This window comes from Schistocerca serialis, chromosome 3, assembly GCF_023864345.2.
Source record: "Schistocerca serialis cubense isolate TAMUIC-IGC-003099 chromosome 3, iqSchSeri2.2, whole genome shotgun sequence".
Classification (NCBI taxonomy): Eukaryota; Metazoa; Arthropoda; class Insecta; order Orthoptera; family Acrididae; genus Schistocerca; species Schistocerca serialis.
This window is the reverse complement of record NC_064640.1, coordinates 979,265,026-979,286,107: the sequence shown is the minus strand read 5'-3', so window position 1 is coordinate 979,286,107 and position 21,082 is coordinate 979,265,026. Positions and strand designations below refer to the sequence as shown.

The window sequence follows — 21,082 nt, the reverse complement described above, 5'->3', positions numbered from 1 at the left end:
AGTCGCAAGTAGCAACTAAAAAGCGCAGTTAATATTCTTTTCCTAGTGCCATCTGTTGACCGACGTAAGTATTTCGTTATAAAAGCCTTGTGCCTCACGAGATCGGTGTGCTGCATATGAAGGACTTATTTCATTAGTGGTACAAGTCAATTTTTGTTCATTTTGAGATACAGAGTCGTAAAGTTAAATGAGCGCTGAAAAATCTGCAGTTGAGATACCAGAAATATTCAAGCATATGGCTTCTTGCTAGAGATGAACCTTTATTTATGTTTGTTTGGATCATTAATTTCAGAAGCATTATAGACAGAAAAGTGGAGGTAATGGACTTGTACCACTACTGAAATAAGCCCCTCACATTATCTGACGACATGCACATTCAGCATCAGTTATTGTTGGTCAAACACAGCTGTGACTCTGACAGTATTATATTAATAAGAAGCAACATTGCTTTTTTCTCCTGAAAATATCAAGTAACGTAACAAATGTGTTTGATTCTGCTTCCAATATGACAGTTTTGCTTAATACTCCACATGCCTACAGGACTTTGCAATGTTAACACAGCAGAACTCAGACATCTGTATAAGTGTAGTGAAATGAAAGCAGTATTATTGAGTCATATGAATACCTCACTTTTGTTCCGACACAGTTCAAGACTCGGGATAAAAGTTTTACACCTGGTGTTCTACATGGCAACTTCACACACAAGAACTTTTTGCCGACACTACTACCACCTACATAAGTGAGCTTTTCCTGTGTTACTTTCAAGTAATGCACTTAAGCTATTCCTGATTTAACTGGAAGATCTGTACTTCCCACTTTCATATCAACAGCCTCAAAATGCATGTTGTAGACTTTGGGATATGTTACAGGTCAGTGTCACACCAAGATTGTGGAGAAAGGGAGGGGCGGCATGTCACTCTCCAACTAGTGTTTACCAGTAAATAAGTGGCGGAAAATTACGGGTATAGGACGGCTTAAACATGCGGAAAATGAGATTTTCATTATTCACTCACTGTATTTAACATTTATTATTCCTTTAAAATCGCACAACAACTTCAATAAAACACAGTTTAATCACTCATCTGCAAACTTATTTCACAATTATGTCCCTTTTAAACTGCAAAATCTTCTAAGAGTTGTCTTGAATCTTCACGAGTCTCCCTCAACAGCCTTGATGTGGATAGATACGTACAGCAACCACTAATCAGAGTCAGAACTGTGTCTGCAAAATCACAAGGATTATTGAACAATTTTTGCTGTCACTAATTACAAGCAATATAATTGAGAGTAGATTGCTAATATTTGCTCTAATGAAAGCCACTGAATGGGGTATATTTCACATTTGCAAGAACGATCTCACTGAAGTAATTAAGTCCATCGAAACACTTAGAAACAAACCTCTCGTCCGACGAAAACGGTCTAAAGACACAGTGGCAATTTCTCCAGATCTGTTGACAATGATATTTTGAGTTATCACTTTGCTGAGTGACTGAAATGTAGTTCGGGTACCTGTGAACATAACAATATGTTAGAATTCATTTTATAAACACGAACTATTACGCTACTGTATGGCTACTTACATATTAATTACACTATTAATATTTTCACAGTTGTTTCTTTAATACAAAATTAAAGCCAACGGAAGAACAAACGTAAAACATACTTACCAATGACAGGTTTGTTGAGATGCAATTTTCTGTGTGGACAGATGTAACTTTTTCATACGGTGGTAAGTCGCAGAAATCGCAGGAGTCACAAAAATCGTAGAAGTAGCAGAAGTCGCAGAAATCGCAGAAGTAGCAGAAGTCGCAGAAATCGCGGAAGTAGCAGAAATAGCAGTGGCGGAGGGATACACGACCTAGGTTCCTTAACTGCGACTCTTAACTACGACAAATCACAGTTAAGAATAACAGATACTGAAAAGTAGCATCCACAGAAATCACTGATATCGGAAAATCGCAGTTTAGCCCATCACTACCGGTGGTGAACTGGAGGCGAGCTCGCGGCCGCAGACTATATGTACCTGGCGCGCCAACGTCCGAGGGCTTCTCCGCGGTCATTTGCGGTGCGGTTCTCCTCTCGCTACCTGCGACGGTCGTTCTCTGCAGTACGGGAAGCCAGGATCCGTTTACCTTAAGGCTTTCCTCTTTCTTGTTGAAACTGTTCGCGTGTTTTTGTATTTCTACAGCTTCTCTGAACAAGCGCGTGTGATAGTGCTTCTCTACAGCCAGAACTTCCGTGTAGGCGAATTTTATTACGTGGTCGGTCTCATTCAGTGCGTGCTCTGCCACGGCCGATTTCTCCACCTGCCCCAACCTGCAATGTCGCTTATGCTCTTTGATCCTGGTGTTAATTGATCGTCCAGTCATTCCGACAAACTTTTCCGCATGTGCGTGGTATACGGTATATTCCCGACATTGCAAGTGGGTCTCTTTTCTCCTTCGCCGATCTAAGACACTTCCTTGTCGGTTTGAAAATCGTCTTTACGCACTGTTTGCGCAATATACGGCCGATTCTGTCCGTCACTCTGGGAATGTATGGCAGGAAGGCCGTACCCGACATTTCTTTTTCTGGTTCCTTACTTCGCCGAGTGTTTGGCTCTGTTACACTTCTAATGTAATTTGAGGAGCACCCATTGCTCCTCAGAACAGTTTCCAGGTGTTGCATTTCTCGTTTGAGGTGTTGCGGCTCACATTCGTACACCTCGCTCCCAACGAAACAAATGAACAACACATAGCTAGAACAAGTGAAACGGCAGCAGAAACCTTGTGCTTTGCTGACTGACAACAGCAAAATAACCAGTGCTTGAACGCGTCACTAACAAGGAAAGCAATACCACAACATAATAAACCGTAAGTACCACACTAGATAGCACGATACATAGCGATCCCCAGTCTGGAAGAAAAAGAGGAAACGTTTCACTGTTTGCAGAAGCTGTGGAATATGTGGTGGATATAAAACTAACAGCAGGCACAACTAATAACGTCACGTGAGATACGTGAACAAATGTATATCTCTATTATTTCCAAATTCAGTATCCTAGACGTAAATCTTGAAGTACTTTTAGTGAACAACAAATAAAGTCTCCACTCGTGTTAACTGTATGTAAACTAATATACAATATTCGACATCTAATATAGCTCCTTTGCAATGGTAATTATTTTTGGGCCAAAAATTCGTATAACCTATAGAAGAGGATAATATGTAACAGTCATTTTTTATAACAGAAATTAAAGAAAAATCTTACTGAAGACAGCACACAACGTGCTGAAACATTTCAGGCAATAACAAAACTATAAAACGATGCCTTACATACGATCTAATTCCTTTCCATTTCTTCGTAACAATTACGTAAAATAAGAGTTACAAGGTGCAAAGGATGATCGTGTTATCGAAGTTTGCTAGGTCGAAACAACGCAATGCACTGGGTCAACAAAAAGAGAGCAGTACTTACTTGTAAGAGCCGTGCGTGTTGACGCACTTGCCGTGCACGCAGGGGTCGTCGCGACACTCCTCCACATCCTCGCTGCACGACGGCCCCACGAAGCCGGGCGCGCACCGGCACTTGTACGTGTCGCCCATCGACGTGCAGTCGGCGCCGTTGCGGCACGGCATCGATGCGCAGTGATCCTGCAGCTCGCAGTGCTGCCCTGAAACACCACCACAGCGTCACAACTTTGAACTCTGCACCTGCGGTACTGTCTTCGAGATTATTAGCATTTACATGGCAGGCACTAGAGAACTCGACAAGAAACGACCTACAAAAATCACTCCAAGTCGTAAGAAACTACTGGAGGTGTGATGTTTCTAAAGGATACAGGAAACTGAAGCCGCCAGTCTGCTTTGGTACTAACACCTCGTGAATACGAAAAATCCCGGACAAGTGCGAGTAGCACACGCGCTCTAAGGTTTCTGTGCAAACAGAACACGTACTCTTATCGGCCACAACATTATGACCACCGACCTACTATCGGTATAAATCGGCCAGGCGTTAGCAGCGTAACCTGAGGAATGACTACTGGTAGTATCACTGAGCGTGCTCTCCGTGTGTTGAATGAGGAAGGTGCACGATCTGTTCGAGGTTGACCTACGGCAGATTGTGATTGCCCGGAGGCTCAAAACGAGCATTTCGGAAATGACGCGTCGTGTCGGCTGTTCGAGGAATGCTGTGGCGAGTGTCTTCGACACGAGGCGAAACCGCGTCACGACGTGGTGCGGTTGGCCGGCCACGTCTCACTGCAGATGTCTCACGTCGTAGGATGGCCAGACTGGTCAACCAGGACATACGAACAGTAACATGCTGTGCCTGAACACACAGTGCACCGAACACTCCTAACGATGGCCTCCGCTGCCGACGGCCCGCGCGTGCGCCGATATTAACACCGCGACATCGAAATGAGAACACCAGCCTACAATCTCATATAAGACATGTGTTGTCATGCTGACAAAAGGCTCCGAGAAGGGAGAGAGAAAAACGTTAGGCAGTTACAAGCGGAAACATCCGTGAAACACTTGCTCTCTTATATGCTGTGCATATAGGCAATGTTTTGTTAACGTAAAAAATTCCAAGTTGTACCGTGGTTCCGTGTACACGTCAGACTGTAGGTCCCTCTATAACTTGATGGGTCAGCCACTTCAAGGGCTTAGCACCTCCAAAAGGATCATTCGCGGTAAAGCAGTGTGGCGTTTCAATCGACCTTCGCGTTGACGTGAACTTTACATATCGCCACAATGTCACCACCGTTTTGTGACACAATTGTTATAACTGTGACTCGAGAGCAGCTAAAGTAAGAAAAACTAAGATCTTACAGACAGACATGGTCATTATGGTCGGTTCTTCAACGATAGCAAATACTAAGAGCCAAAAAGAGGGAATTAGTAAGCCAAGTTGTGCTTTCTTTTACTGAACTTAGTGACACCGAGTCAGGTACGAATACCGGACGGTGGTAGCAAAAACACTTGACTTGTGATAATTTAGAATCAAAATAGGGGAAATAAAAATAGAAATAGAGGTAAAACTTACGTGTGAGCCGGGAAAGTGCTTCAAAACTACGTAAGTCACATCAGCGCCACAGTGCTTAAACCCGCTTTTATCAGTGGCCCTACGAGATACCATTTTGTAAAACTGATAATTGTTTTTCCCAAATAAACTCAAAACATAATAAATAATTCGCAGAGTTGTCAATAAGTTGTGTCAGTCGTGATCAGAATAGTGGTCTTTTTAGTTATGTCGAAGCTAAGTGAATTCGAACGATGTGTTTGGTGTTTCATGAGTTACCGTATCGAACATTTCTACTACATATACGAAAAGCGGAAAAACGTCGCCTACCAAGCCACAGCGTGGACAAAACTGTGTGTCGAGTGATCGTGACAGACGGCGAGTGAAGAGAATTGTGACGAAAACTGAGAGAACGATAGGTGGAAAAGTAACTAAATGTCGCACGCAAAAACCTTCTCGGCCTCAAAAGAACACTAATAGAGTCCCATACGCTAGGAATCGCAGGGCAAACCGGAATTCAAAAATCACTCAACAGTAATGAGTCTTCTTCCACACTGTTTCCAACTTCTGGCCTAGTTTACGTCGCAAGAGTGAAACATGCCGAGTGTTTTGTTACGATTTGCGCAGCCATGTCGTGGTATTCCATGGGCCCCAGGGTCGCATCATGTGACATCCCACGGTACAATATTTGTTCCCAAATGGCGACAGGGCCGCTGTTTACACAGCCTCTCTGCTGGCCACCACAGTCATCACACCTCAATATTATTGAGCCTTTGGAGATCGCTGTCCACCTCCGCCATCGTTATTTGAATTGGCCACTATTCTGCAGGAAGAGTAGTACAAGCTTCGCTTTAAAACCACGTATTTAGCCATTCCGAGACGACTGGAAGATGTTGTGATTGCCAGTTGTTTACTACACCGTACTAGGCGTGATAATGTGTTGTTTCACATTTTTGTATATAGGCGACATCAATCCGATTTGGAAGTTACTGGTATCTTGTCGAATGTCATTCGTAGCGCAGTAGTGAATTTAGGCTTTGCTTTCAGTTCCTCCTACGTCGGTACTCCGAGAAACGTCATGTACAAAATGGTTCAAATGGCTCTGAGCACTATGGGACTCAACTGCTGTGGTCATTAGTCCCCTAGAACTTAGAACTACTTAAACCTAACTAACCTAAGGACATCACACACATCCACGCCCGAGGCAGGATTCGAACCTGCGACCGTAGCAGTCGCACGGTTCCGGACTGCGCGCCTAGAACCGCGAGACCACCGCGGCCGGCGAACGTCACGTACAACTACTTTCCTTGTGGAGTTAATTAAACGACGGTCTCATTTCTTTAGCTTTGCAGTTAGGACAGACGGTGTAACCTTTTTCCTCTACACGCGAAGCCGCGCATGTAAACACACGCACACGGGGCGCAGCGCTTTTTCTCCGGCAGTGGCTGGCGTGCGTGTGTGTTGTGTAAGATCATTGTCTGTTTACACGCGGAGCCACCTGCTGCAGCCTGTTGAACAGCCAGCCACCTGGTTCTGGTGCTCCCGGACGTACAGCATAAATACGACTGTCACTTTACGTTGCTCCTTGCAACCTCTCGTGATTTCTCGTATTATACATTCCGTTTCTGGTTCACTATCTTGCTTTTGGAAATCATTATTCTTTCCCGGAGTTATTGTATTACTGCAAAAAGTGGTGAACATTTGTACACTCGTCGGATGGAGAGGACAAATCGAAGCCATTGCCAGTTCGTGGCCTTCTAATATAAACCGTGGCGACGCGTTAACAAGTTGCTTTATTGGACTACGAGCAGTAAGAGCCTTTAAGTGTACTGCTAGATCAACGCATGGCGCACGGGCCCGAGAACATCTCTGTGCGTATCGAGCACTTAACATTGATTCTTTCGTATCGAAGGTTATGTAACACCGAGCCAAACTTATTTAAATGACAAAATTACTTCAGAACAGATCTGACACGTCGTGGTGACTCTGTACAGTATTAATCGTAACTTAGCCTCACTTCTTGACGAGAGACGCACAAGCATACAGAACTTTGTAGCAAAATGACGGAAGGCCCTGCAGAGAATCAATGATTGGATCAGGGACCCAGAACGTAAGTAAATGTAGCGTTTTGCACATTAAAAGGAGAAACTATACAATACTGCCCGATAACGCTGTCAGTGATCTATCACTGAAGACAGCAACAAACGTTAAATAACTACAAGTAATCGTTCGGAACGACGTGAAATAGAATGGCCACAAAACTAATTTTAGGAGAAGCCAATGTGTGGTTAAGATTCATTGGAAAATGCGTAAGTACATAGTGATTTCAGAAAGTTATATATGTCGTCCCACGCTAAGACCATTGCCTAACAAGAGTGGCGGACTGTCAAGAGAGACTACACATTCCGGGTTTCCTGCAGAGACAGTTATGCTGCGATAGAGATAGCAGAGGCATCGCAGTGTGCGAGTGAAATGGAGCAACAACTGCAAATGTACTTGACAGCTGAAGTGCGACGGACAGTACAGGATGTTTCAAAAAGGACTTTACAATTTTGAAAATTCATATAAATTAATTCATAGCACATACAGAGGTGACTGTAGTGTCAATTTGTAAGGAAATAAAGTTTTGTCTAGCGTAGTTCTGTAGTGCCGAATCGCACGGTAAGGAGCGCTAGCGGCAGTTGCGTTAAAGATGGCTGCCGTCACTGGACCTGAGCGTAGTAGCTGTGTGTTTTGGTTTGAAGAATGGAGGTCGGCGACAACAGTTCAGCGTAATTTTCGCACCAAGTACGCTAAAGCTCATCATGAGTGGCATAAATATTTGGTAGAAAGAGAGTGCTCGATAAGGTATGGGAAATCATCAGGTCGTTCGAGTACATCTGACGACGTTGTTGTCAACAGCCCTACGAAATCGACCCGGCGTGCATCTCGCGAACTGCAGATCCCACATACGACTGTTTTGCGTGTGTTGACAAACGGTTTGCATGTGACGATCGTACAAGTAATAAAAGACACTGATAAAATTGCTCGCAAGATCTTCTGTGTGGATGTTAAATCGATTGCACGAGGATGAACATTTCTTGGACAAAATCATCTTTTCTGACGAGTCGACTTTTCACTGAAGTGGAAAGGTTAACACACACAATTGTAGGATGTCGAGCAGTGAAAATCCACATGAAACATTGCAACATGTTCGTGGTAGCCCTAAACTGAACGTTTTTTGTGCATTGAGCAAGAACCATAAACGGGATAGAGTACCTGGAAATGTTACAACAGTTTTTGATACTATAAATAGATGAGGATGACCAAGAACGAAATGTTTACTTCATGCAAGAAGGTGCACCAACCCAGTGCGTAGCTAACGTCGGCGATTTTCTCAGTGACTGCTTTGAGGTCAATGGATTGGCCATGATGCGCCAATTGCATCCTCCCCCCCCCCTCCACCCTCACGTTCCCCAGACCTGACACCACTCTTTCTTTTATTGGGATTTATCTAGGATATCGTGTTTGTACCTTCTTCGCCGGCTTCTCTACCTGAACTTAGAGCACGAATTTGCGCTGCTACTGAGCAAGTTACATACAAATGGTTCAAATGACTCTGAGCACTATGGGACTTAACATCTGTGGTCATCAGTCCCCTAGAACTTAGAACTACTTAAACCTAACTAACCTAAGGACATCACACACACCCATGCCCGAGGCAGGATTCGAACCTGCGACCGTAGCAGTCGCGCGGCTCCGGACTGAGTGCCTAGAACCGCGAGACCACCGCGGCCGGCAGTTACATACAACATCTTTAGTTTAAAGTAAAATAAATTTTATGTGCTTCGCTACAAAATAACACTAAACCCAGCTCTATATCTTGTTGCAATATATTTATAAGACTTTTTAAAGTTGTGAAGTCCTTTTCGAAACACACTGTATGATTCCTGTGCGCACAACGTCTAAATTGCACACAGATTCGGAGTGAAATGTTGGCGGTATATAGGCCACACGCAATTTCGCCAACAGCCCTAATGAAATGGTGCCATTAATTTGATCAAGGCTGCATAGGCGTGCATAACTCTGAACGGGAAGGATGTGGAACACTGACAGCAATGTGGAAGCAATCGAGGTTTAGATAACGCAACAGTAACACACTTTCCAACGATGAGGGTGTTCACACAGCGTTTCTTTCAATGGTTTTGTGGTCAACAGGGGGATTTCGATCGTCGAGGAATTCAATGATTCGTAGACCGATCCGACTCTTGTTTATCGAAACATGACGAGAAATAGAATTGTGTATCTGTCTCACTCTGAAGTGCAGTTCAGCATTACTTGGCCTGCCACAGTAATGTGTAACTTACTTTTTAAAGTACCCTCGTAATTTACCCACGAAATAAGTGTTTTATAAAACACTTGTACAACCAATTCTTGAGTATCGCTCGAGAGTCTGCGATCGTTTCCGTATCTGATTTATACAAGCGACAGAGAAAATCAAATGAGGAGCTGAGTGTTTCGTCTCGGGTTGTTGAGCTTCTCCGTTACGCACTCCTGCTTACTGAACAAGCTCCAGTGGCAAACACTAGAAGAGGCGTTGTGCACCACGGAGAAGCTGACTACTGGAATTGCGAGAGAGTACGTTCCAAGAAGAGACGGGAAATATATTACTTCCTCTCACATACGTCTGGCGAATGACCACAATGCGACAAATCAGAGAAATTACATCTCCATCAGAAGGTTTCCCGATATTCGTTCTTCCCACTCACCAGTCGCGAGTGGAACAGGGAAGGGGAGGAAATGATAATGCTACCTGCAGTATATCCTCCACCACATACCATAAGGGGCTTGCGGAGTAGAGGTATAAGCACAATTCTTTATCAGTCTTTCCTTACGCGTGACAGGCGTCCGAGAGTCTATTACAGCAAAATCAATGGGAGTTACGTTCACGTGAGCATTTTTCCTTCTCCTGTTCGTTGGGACATCCACGCAGTATATTTTACGTGACAGACGACGCTATGGTCCGGTTAAAATTACTTGATAGTTGACGTACGTCTCTTGCCGCTACAATGTCGCCACATCCGCTACCGGCTACCGATCGGTTACAGGCTACATACAAACATGGCGGGTCACCTCACAAATGCTATTAATGTTAAACGCGGAGCAATGCCGAAAGCAACCGCCGCAAGGTATGACGGAAATGGGAGATGCTCTTTCGATAACTGATTTTAAGTGACCAATGACTGAACTGTGGTAGACGATTGGGTTTGTAGCCCTGAATGTAATTTCATGTCCTAACTTAACCACTACCTCGTGGTGTGCATGTACCTCATAAAAAGGCAATCAATCAACAATCTGCGACAGGACTACAATCACGATCACTTTGTTCACGGCGTTTACGACTAAGTTCTATGAATAAACTCGAGACACAAAAATTTCGTAATATCTTTGTTTGCATAGCCATTTTCCGCAGAAGAATTTCAGTCTCAGTGGTAAAAGCAAACTGTAATTTCACGCCGTCACTGGTTACCTGAAAGTACCCTCACACCGACTACACGGGATTCCGCGTTATCAACCGATGAGCAATCCTGCTTGGCAATCGATTTCAAATTATGGACTACACAGGCAGATTCCTAATGAAAAACGAATGTAAGAAGAAAAACAATGGCAAATAAAAAAACGCAATACGATGATGAAAATGACACGGCGAAGTATTAGTAATTAAAAATACATTTAAACCAATTAACTGGATAAAAATAAGTCTTTTGATTAGATTTAAAAAAATTAAAAATTTCGCTGCACTTGACGAGATTCGAACCTTTGATCTTATACGCGTCTGGTTTATATACGCTAACCATTTCGTTACGCAATTACACTTCATAAAGCTATTGTACTAATGACTGGTGTCCCAGTCGCAACGATTAATTGACATTCTTAAGAAATTCGGCCTCGCACAATGTCGCGAAGCTTGTGTAATGTAAGCCGAATTATGTGATTATAAGAACTGTATAAATGACGCTAAATCGCGTCTTGTGCGTTAGGATCCAGCCGTGTAGTGGTTAGTGCTGCTAACGAAACCTATGTATTTCGTTAGTATCGTCGTCTGTGTCGTTTTCGGTGTGGTTATCACGCGTGATGAAATACGAAAAACTGGGGGCCGACACAGGATTCAGGATCCGAACACATCACGGAAGAAAGTCCGACCAGGAAGTTGAAGTGGACTAATTGTTTTGACAGTTCGGTAACAGTGACCGGTTCGGGCGTGACGTTGAGCGCTCTGATTGGAGGAAACTAGCTACAACGCATTAAGTGTCAACTATCGAATAATTGTAATCGGACTACAGATAGTCTCTGTCCATAATAAATGTCAGTTCTAGAGGGACATTTGTATTAGACTTTCGTGGCATCCGATCGTTACTATCGACGGCAACATCGTCGAGCACGTACAGCTGTAGCTGTTTAAAATACTCGAACGAATATCGGTTACGATAGTAATCATTCTGGCCAGTCACTTAAGGTGTGACGATTCTACGAAAAAAGCACGGGTCCTCCATTAGCGCCTGTTTGTACGCCGAATACCAGTGACAACACAGCAAATAACGACTGGTGTGACGAGCGTGTGTGCCCCCGTACGGTATCGCGTCCGCCAGAGCAAACAGGGAGGGAACGAGCGCCACAGGTAATGGAGCCGCAGTAATTGGTAATTGCAGCAGGTGGCGCGTGCCCAGGCAAGCGGACGCTATCTCACGTAATTAACTGCATTATCGATCCCCCGCCCCCACACAGAGCGCGGTTTTATCTGCTTTCGCTGAAGCGGGGCTGCGTCGGCGATGGGATCTTCAGCAAATCCCGTTGCGGGGCAACATGGAGCTACGCCACGGGCGAGCCAGCGCCCGCTGCTGATCCACACGTGCGCTGGACCGCTTCCTCACACGTACATCTGCACTCCCGACGTGGCTGCCAAACTAGCGCTAACCTAACTCACATCCCTGTCAAACTAAATTAATTAACCGGCGTTAAAAAGCACACGTTTCACGATTAAATCGTAGTTACCGTTCCACAGACCATTTGACCGATTCTTCTACGGGAAATGACGTGAAGCGAGTTGGTTTACAAGGTATATGATTACTTTTAACATTAATGAAGTTTTTTCGCTCCTATTAACGCAAATACTCTTAAAAACTTTTTTTTTTTGCAGGTACCAGTTTTTAAAAGTAAGTTCGTCCATGTAGTAGGTAGGTGTTGCCCAGAAGAAATATGCACGTCAGAGTTAAAACTTATTTTGCTACCTGTCAGACTTTTATATTATTCAGCAAATGATCAAAATTTTTTTGTTGCTGTATATTTAACTCCTTTCCGAGCCACTGACAGTTTTAATAATGGGTAAAAAAGATATTTTTGGTTCCGCGACCAAGTCGGTTAAACGGAACCCTTACAGGATCGCTCTGTCTGTCTGTCCGACTCTAAAGAACCTTTTCCTCAGGAACGGGTAGGCGTATGAAGTCGAAATTTACGTCACATACCAAGGTCTATGGTCCCTTAGCGATGTAAAAAAAATTGAAGCTTCTACGTCAATGCAATGAAAAGATACCTCCAAACTCACTCATCAAGCCTATAGGGTACTTGCCGTTGGCCTGGAACGATAAAATTTGTTAAAAAGGGAAGTATCACAGTGCAATCAAACGGAATGAACGTCCGTCTGTTATTATCACTTTTTCTTAAGAATGCGAGGACATATGAAGTTGAAATGTATGATACACACTAAGGACTATGGTCCCTTCGCGGTATAATAAACGTTAGCATCTAAGTCAATGTACTCAAAAGATACGATTATTTATATCACATGTTTTGATACTCTAAACTCACTAGTTAAAATCTACAGGATAGGCTTATTTCCCGTTGATCTACAACGATGAAATTTGAGAAGCAACGTTTCACAGTATAAGTAAAGGGGAAAAAAAAAATCAGAAAACTTAATTTGTAATCATATCACATGAAAAAGATTGCATTTGTCTTTTTTATCTGACGTCAAACTTGAAATTAAAACAATCGGAAGTTCTGCATCCAGGATGAGTGGGTGTGGAAATGTTTGTTTCACATGCAACTTGAAACGCCATATCCACGTGCAGTAATCGCTCCTGCATATCTGATGAATGATAAATTCCGAAACGCTTCATATAAGCAATTAAGACATTCCTTTCCTGCTGTTCGACTTTACCCAGTCAGCCTCGATGGAGAGCTACTGATTACTATAACTGTCGCCTGCATCCTGCACGCTGTGTCACATTTTTATTATTGAAATTAAAACATTCTCGATAATCTTGGAATACCTCGGACCGATATCTTGCCAGTATCACTGTCGATAAAACGTAAAAATTGTCGAGATTTTCGATTCCCGGAATCGTTGAACTGTCAACAAACGTAGTTAAGTTTGCAGGGAACCCTCGGTGCGCGAGCCCAACTAGCTCCTGACCAATTTCTTCCCTCCAGTGTCGTAGCTACCGGCATCACTACACTTATCAAATTGTGATGATTATTTACGACGAATTTCATTAGCATACATACACAGGGGACTAGTATTAGGCAAAACTAGGAGAAAATTTCCTATAATTATACACTATGTCATCAAAAGTATCCGGATACCCCCAAAAACATGCTTTTTCATATTAGGTGCATTGTGCTGCCACCTACTGCCAGGTACTCCGTATCAGCGACCTCAGTAGTCATTAGACATCGTGAGAGAGCAAAATGGGGCGCTCCGCGGAACTCACAGACTTCGAACGTGGTCAGGTGATGGCGTGTCACTTGTCTCATACGTCTGTACGCGAGATTTCCACACTCCCAAACATCCCTAGGTCCACTGTTTCCGATGTGATAGTGAAGTGAAAACGTGAAGGGACACGTACAGCACAAAAGCGTACAGGCCGATCTCGTCTGTTGACTGACAAAGACCGCCGACAGTGGAAAAGGGACGTAATGTGTATTAGGCAGACATGTATCCGGACCATCACACAGGAATTTCAAACTGCATCAGGATCCACTACAAGTACTGACAGTTAGCCAGGGGGTGAGAGAACTTTGATTTCATGGTCGAGCGGCTGCCCATAAGCCACATATCACGCCGGTAAATGCCAAACGACGCCTCGCTTGTTGTAAGGAGCGTGAACACTGGACGATTGAGCAATGGAAAAACGTTGTGTGGAGTAGACAATGCGGCGATCCGGTGGCACGGTGTGGGTATGGGGAATGCCCGGTGAACGTAATCTGCCAGAGTGTGTAGTTCCAACATTTAAATTCGGAGGCGGTGGTGTTACGGTGTGGTCGTGTTTTTCATGCAGGGGGCTTGCACCCCTTGTTTTGCGTGGCACTATCACAGCACATTCCTACATTGATGTTTTAAGCACCTTCTTGCTCCCACTGTTGAAGAGCAATTCGGGGATGGCGACTGCCTCTTTCAACACGATCGAGCACCTGTTCGTAATGCACGGCTTGTGGCGGAGTGATTACACGACAATAACATCCCTGTAATGGACTGCCTGCACAGAGTCCTGACCTGAATCCTATAGAACACCTTTGGGATGTTTTGGAACGCCGACTTCGTGCCAGGCCTCACCGACCGACATCGATACCTCTCCTCAGTGCAGCACTCCGTGAAGAATGGGCTGCCATTCCCCAAGAAACCGTTCAGCGCCTGACTGAACGTATGCCTGAGAGAGTGGAAGCTGTCATCAACGCTAAGGGTGGGCCAACACCATACTGAATTCCAGCATTACCGATGGAGGGCGCCACTAAATTTAAAGTCATTTTCAGCCAGGATCCGGATACTTTTGATCATATAGTGTATGTCCAGGAACCTATACCTGCTAAGATATTGGATAACCTGTCCTCTCATTCCCATCTGCCTGTTACTGTTATTACGCATCAGCCCTTTTTCGCACGAAATCACTCTGTTTCAAATACACCTGGCTCCATTGCGATTGCGTCACGTGCACCACTCACAAGCTCCTGTAATATCTGGACACTGTCGATGGGTTGCGTGAACACCAATGGCTTTAGATGTCCTGACAGCCTGAAATCCAACCGATTCAAGTCCGGTGGAAGGGGAGGCCATGCTACAGGACCACCTCGACCCGGCGAGGTACTGGCGCACAATCCGTCAAAAACTAACGTATCTCTGCAAAGGTTAAGTTCTCCAACATTGCTGGTAATTCATCACACAGAAATCGGCGTTACATAGCACTCTTTGGTAAAGTGTATGGTCCCAAGAGTATGACGCCAACAATTCGTGCTCACACACAGATACTCGAGTGATCCTCATGACTCACCTCCATGACTAGTCGATCATTTGCATCTGTCCACATACGCGTATTCTGTTAATTTAGTACGCAATCTCTCGTGAATCCTGCCCACCTGTAAATAAAAAGAGGGCTATAAACTGGATCTTCAACGGCCCATATCGCAATAGTTATTAGTTTGCGGACATTCCATTACACGAACTATTCTTCGAGTCTAAGTCAACATTACCTCCTGCATGAATAGGAAACACTGTTTTTTTTATCACCTAGTATGTTATGATGGTGATATTAAAATGCTTGTCTCTTTGAAAGAGGTACCTGAAAATTCACTGCGGGTAAAAACATAAAATTCTTACTTCTCGTTTTCGTACTAAAAATGGCTCTGAGCACAATGGGACTTAACATCTGAGGTTCAAATGGTTCAAATGGCTCTGAGCACTATGGGACTCAACTTCTGAGGTCATTAGTCCCCTAGAACTTAGAACTAGTTAAACCTAACTAACCTAAGGACATCACAAACATCCATGCCCGACGCAGGATTCGAACCTGCGACCGCAGCGGTCTTGCGGTTCCAGACTGCAGCGCCTTTAACCGCACGGCCACTTCGGCCGGCGGCAGTGTATTGGCGGAGCTGTCATTTATATTCAGGTGATTCACGTGGAAAGGTTTCCGACGTCATCGTGGTCGCGCGACTGGAATTAACTGACTTTGAAAGCAGAACGGTTGGAGCTAGACGTATGGGACATTCCACTTCGGACATCGTTTGGGATTCCAATGTTTCGATATTAACAGTGTGAAGAGTGTTGCGAGAATACCAAATTTCAGGCATTAACTCTCATCACGGACAACGCAGTGGCCGACAGCCTTCACTTAAGGATCGACGGCAGCGGCTTTTGCGTAGGGTTGTCAGTGCTAATAGACAACCAACACCGCGTCAAATAACGGCAGAAATCATTGTGTGACGTACGACGAACGTATCTGTGTGGACAGTGCGTCGAAATTCGGCGTTAATGCGCTACGGCAGCAAGCGACCAAAGAGATTGCCTTTGCTAACAGCACGAAATCGCCTGCAGCGCGTCTCCTGGGCTCGTGACCATATCTATTGGACTCTACATAACTGAAAAAGCGTGGCCTGGTCAGATGAATCCGGATTTCAGATGGTAAGAACTGATGGTAGGGTTCAGGTGTGGAGCAGACCCTACGAAACTATGGGCCCAAGTTGTCAACAAGGCACTGTACAAGCTGGTGGTCGTTCCATAAAGGCGTGGGCTGTATTTACACGGAATGGACTAGGTCTTCTGGTCCAACTAAACCGATCATAGACTGGAAATAGTCACGATCGGTTACTTTGAGACCATTTGCAGTCATTCAAGACGTTCACAAACAACGATGGAATTTTTATGGATGACAGTGCAACTCACCGGGTCACTATTGTTCGCAATTGGCTTTCAGAACATTCTTGACAATTCAAGCGAATGATTTGGCCACCCAAATTGCCGATATTAATTCCACCGAACATTTACTGACCAGAATCGAGACGTCAGTTCCTGCACAAATTCCTGTACCGGCAACAGTTTCACGTTTCGGACGGCTGTAGAGGCTGCATGTCTGCAGGGGACTTCCAGCCACTTGTGGAGTCCATGCTAGGTCGAGTTGCTGCACTATGCCGGGCAAAGGGTGGTCAGACACGATATTAGAAGGTACCCAATGACTGCTGTCACCTCAGTGCAGTTGCCTAGTTATTGCTTCTTTAATATGACAGATTTTATTGAGGTTTGTCTTTTCCTGGAATAATTAATGTAAATAAACGTGAGGTGTGAGGTCAAATATACCGGAAATTTAGCTGGTAGATGTATTTTTATATCCAACATAACACTGTAAAATTATGAAATAAGATAAAAGTTAAAAACACGCTGTAGTAATACCGTAACTGCCAGAACGTAATACCAAAATTGGTTATAAAATAGTAAGCCAATAGCGAGCGCTAGTCATCGTAAATAAATTAATGGAGCGTGGAACCGTTCCAGCAGCACCGAAATCGGTTGGGCTTTGTGTAAGCTCGGCGGCTGTCGGTGGGAGCGGCGATCACACGTGTGCGCCGGCGTTTTTTACGTGACCGGAGTCATTCCTGAGGAAGCTCAACCAGGCGCCCTCCGCAGGCAAAAACTGCCGGCGCAGGCCGCGTTCGCGCCGCTTCTTGCACTGCCGCCACGCATCTGGCATCTCAATGCCGCGCCCGTCATACGCACTTCGCGCATTGAACTGATCGTACCCACGACTGTAAGACGAGCCACGTTCATCTGCCATCCAGAGCGAGAAACTTATTTAGCATCAGATTTCGTGTGTATATTTTTTTGCGCCGACACTGTGGCGCTTGCAGGGAAAGTGATGTACCGCAGTTTAACTCCGTAGCAAAAGACGTATGCATTACTGATATAAGCTAAAACGGGTGGGAATCAGTAACATGCAGTATGTTATCAACTGCATCTGCAGCAGCACTACAACAAATTTAATTAGCGGCTATTGCAGGGTGCAGAAGGACCCAGAGAACATACAACGGTGAAGGTGGCCCTAAATACACTGCCGGAAAAATATAGGACATCCTTTTAGAGGGTTCCAATTCAATCAAGATCTATTGTTGCAAAAGTACATACGGAGTACGTGAAATACTGTAACAGAGCAACACCACACGCGGTTCTCAGGTACCGGTCCGTGCTGAAACACCCATATTAATACGTAGTGTAGCCTCCACGGACGGCAATATAGGCGCCGACGGCGGCATCCAGTCAATCGTGAAGATGGCGAATATTGCCTGGGATGCGTTGTGTCGCGCCTGTTTTAATTTTGTAACATGCTGGCTGCCGAAGCGCACCAGTCACTTCTCGTCCCATCGTACCATAAATGCTCGATTGTAGACAAGTCTGGAGATCGTGCTGGCCAGGAAAGTTGCTGCACGTCTTACAGAGCACGTCGCGCTTTACGAGCGGTTTGTGGGCGAGCATTATCTTGTCGGAACAACACATCACAGCAGAAGAAAGGGTCTGACAACATTTTGCACGTAGCGAGTTGAAAAACCGAAGGTGAACGAGAGTTATAGCTTATCGCACCCCAGACCGTAAGGCCAATGTGTCATTGAATGCACTGCACGAGACATCGCTCAACAGTTCAACGTCGTACGCGCAAACGATCATCACTTGCGTACAGGCAGGCTCTGCTTTCATCGCCGAATGCCACGACGCTCTATTCCTTTTTACAAGACATCCTATGACGGCACCACTCGAGCCTTCGACGTCGATGCTGTGCCGTGAGCGGGAAACGGGCAAGAGGTTTGCGTGCTCTAAGTCCCACAGGTAATAGACGGTACGCAATATTTCACTTTCACAGTTCTGAGTTCACAAACCCTTTGCCTGCGCTGTGGTAGCTGTACGATCTGCCATTGCTGCCTTTACAATACGACGATCCTGGAGGGCGTCTGTGCTGCGTGGCCGTCCAGAATATTGTCTACGTGTGTGAGAATGTTTAAGTGAGCACTTATATCAGCATAGTTGCACAACTGACGCAGTACCTCCAACGTCAGTTGCATTTCTCCGAAAGAACCAAGGCCACAATTTGATCCCTTTGAAACTCTCTCATCTGGCTGTAGGAAGCACGAGTGCGTCTCCGTGCAATAGTTGCCTGCTTGCTTCATACGTCTGCCCCACACTGAGCCTTCTGGCTCTAAGCATTCCCCATTAAATGGTAGACACGGATGGTGCACTGGTAACTACACCACTACGCTATCTATTAGCGGAGGTAGATGGAAACATTGTCAGTACATCTACTATTACACAAGTGGCATATGCCGTCATCGGATCAAAATCTACGTCATCTTTTCAGGTATAACAATTTTTTTCCGGCAGCGTATGAAGAGATCCATGTTTAAGAACTGAGGGAAATAAACTTCGATATTTTCAGAGGTTACGTAGAATCTGTCACGATGTTATCAAATAACAGTCGCGGCATTCGACTGACGCTGATAAGGGAAACCACCAAAAACCTAAATAAAGGCAGACAGGAGGGTATTTTGTGGTAACGTCATCGGTAATACTGAAATGAGTTCTCTTGCAACTACGTAACGACCCTTGGATTAGAGTGAAAATTCAACACTGTGGGAGGATAACAGCACTGCAATGTCTGCGTTGACTTTATAAGACATGTAGCGTACATTTGACACGATGCGCACGTGTCCAGAATGTTTCTCAAATGCACACCATTCCACACAGCTGCCGCCATCAACTCCTATCCCTCCAAAAATGGTTGAAGAGGTTTCGTTTGTCAGTGATTGCCACTTGACAGGACACCGTCCATCGATTCGATGACGCAGGCCTCGGGGTAATCAGTAGCCATACAATCATCTAAAAACAGACTGTGGCACAAGCCCGTGACCGGCCTATTGAACTGACTGCAGGTAGAACAAGGAAAGAAGATTAGTGTGTAACGTCCTGTCGACAATGAAGTCATCAGCGACGGGACACCAGCTCGGTTTAGGGAAGGATGGGGAAGAAAATCGGCCGCCCTTTTCAAAAGAACCATCCCGCATTTGCCTTAATCTGTTTCGAGAAATCACGGAAAACCTAAATCTGAGTGACAGCGCAGGGATTTGAACCGTCGTCCTCCCGAACGCGAGTCCAGTGTCAAGGTGAGGGCGAGGAGCCCATCGTGCCGTTCTCGTTTTGCCAGTACTCATTGTATAGCAGGCTGAGTGGACCTGCGGCCGCCCTCGAGGGCCGCCAATGAGGAAAAATGCCCGCTGCTACCGGAGATTGAACCTAGAACCTCCGTGGCCGGAGACTAGCTCCCTAGCCGCTAGACAATCACTGTAACCACTGAACAAATTTAGATCTTGATCTAGCGAAACAGATTTTCTTAATAATTCTGCGTTAAACATTTAGACGGAGTCCCATACGCCATTGGACTCCTGAATTTCAGATTCGAGCAGAAATCTGGCAGCCACTTGGTTCAATTAGCAGATGAAATGATCCGCAATATCCCAGCTTTTGCAGCTCAGCTCACTAAGCCTTCCTAGCCAATATTCTCCTGACGTATCAGTAGCTCGTAAAGCTGTAAGTTTAATATCGATTAATAGTGGCGATACATTTCCCCATTTCCAACACACCATCTCCGGGGAAACACATGTTACACGTCGTTCGAAAGTTACCGAGTATCTTTTTTGCCAATCAGATAAATCCACGACGGTAACATACGACGCACGTGCAGACAAACTATCGCAGACATTTTTCAACCAAACTACTCAAGCGAAGAATATCTATCGCTCGCTCGCTGCATCAGAAGTTATCACGGTCGAGTGAACTGTCTCATTATACTATCGAAAAATGACATAAAATTGTTTACATATTGAACACAATCAACTTACAGTTACACTGGAATCCACTGGTTTATTAACAGTAGTATGTTAGCCCTGTGCACTTATCTAACCAACATATGTGTTTAGCTTCTTTTTCTTCTTCTTTGCCGTCCTGTCTTGTGGCATGTTTCAACATGAAGTACTCCATCATTTCCTGTTCTGAACATCTTCCTTCATCTGCTTGTATGTTCGTCCTCCCAATCCAACTCTTCTCCTACCTCTTCTTCTCATTCCTCCTGCTTTTCCCTCTACATTTCTTTGTTGCAGACAATTTCTACGCAGTATATGTCAAAGCCAAGATTTTTTTTCCTGTTTCTGATCACTTTCACCAATCTTCTGTCTTCCCCTATTTTCTTCATTACTCCTGTATTTTTAAGTCTGTCAGTCCACTTCAGCTCGCGCATC

The 21,082-nt window shown here is 44.7% G+C and overlaps 1 protein-coding gene across 1 annotated transcript in view; it reads right to left on the bottom strand.

Annotated features, from left to right (window-relative positions):
* The window catches only part of LOC126471420 (neurogenic locus Notch protein), a 381,291-nt gene that overhangs the window by 121,418 nt on the left and 238,791 nt on the right, over nucleotides 1–21,082 (bottom strand). Inside the window, exon 4 of the mRNA XM_050099559.1 lies at nucleotides 3,455–3,650. Within this exon, the coding sequence (XP_049955516.1) occupies nucleotides 3,455–3,650 (196 nt within the window). The remainder of the gene's footprint in view (nucleotides 1–3,454; nucleotides 3,651–21,082) is intronic.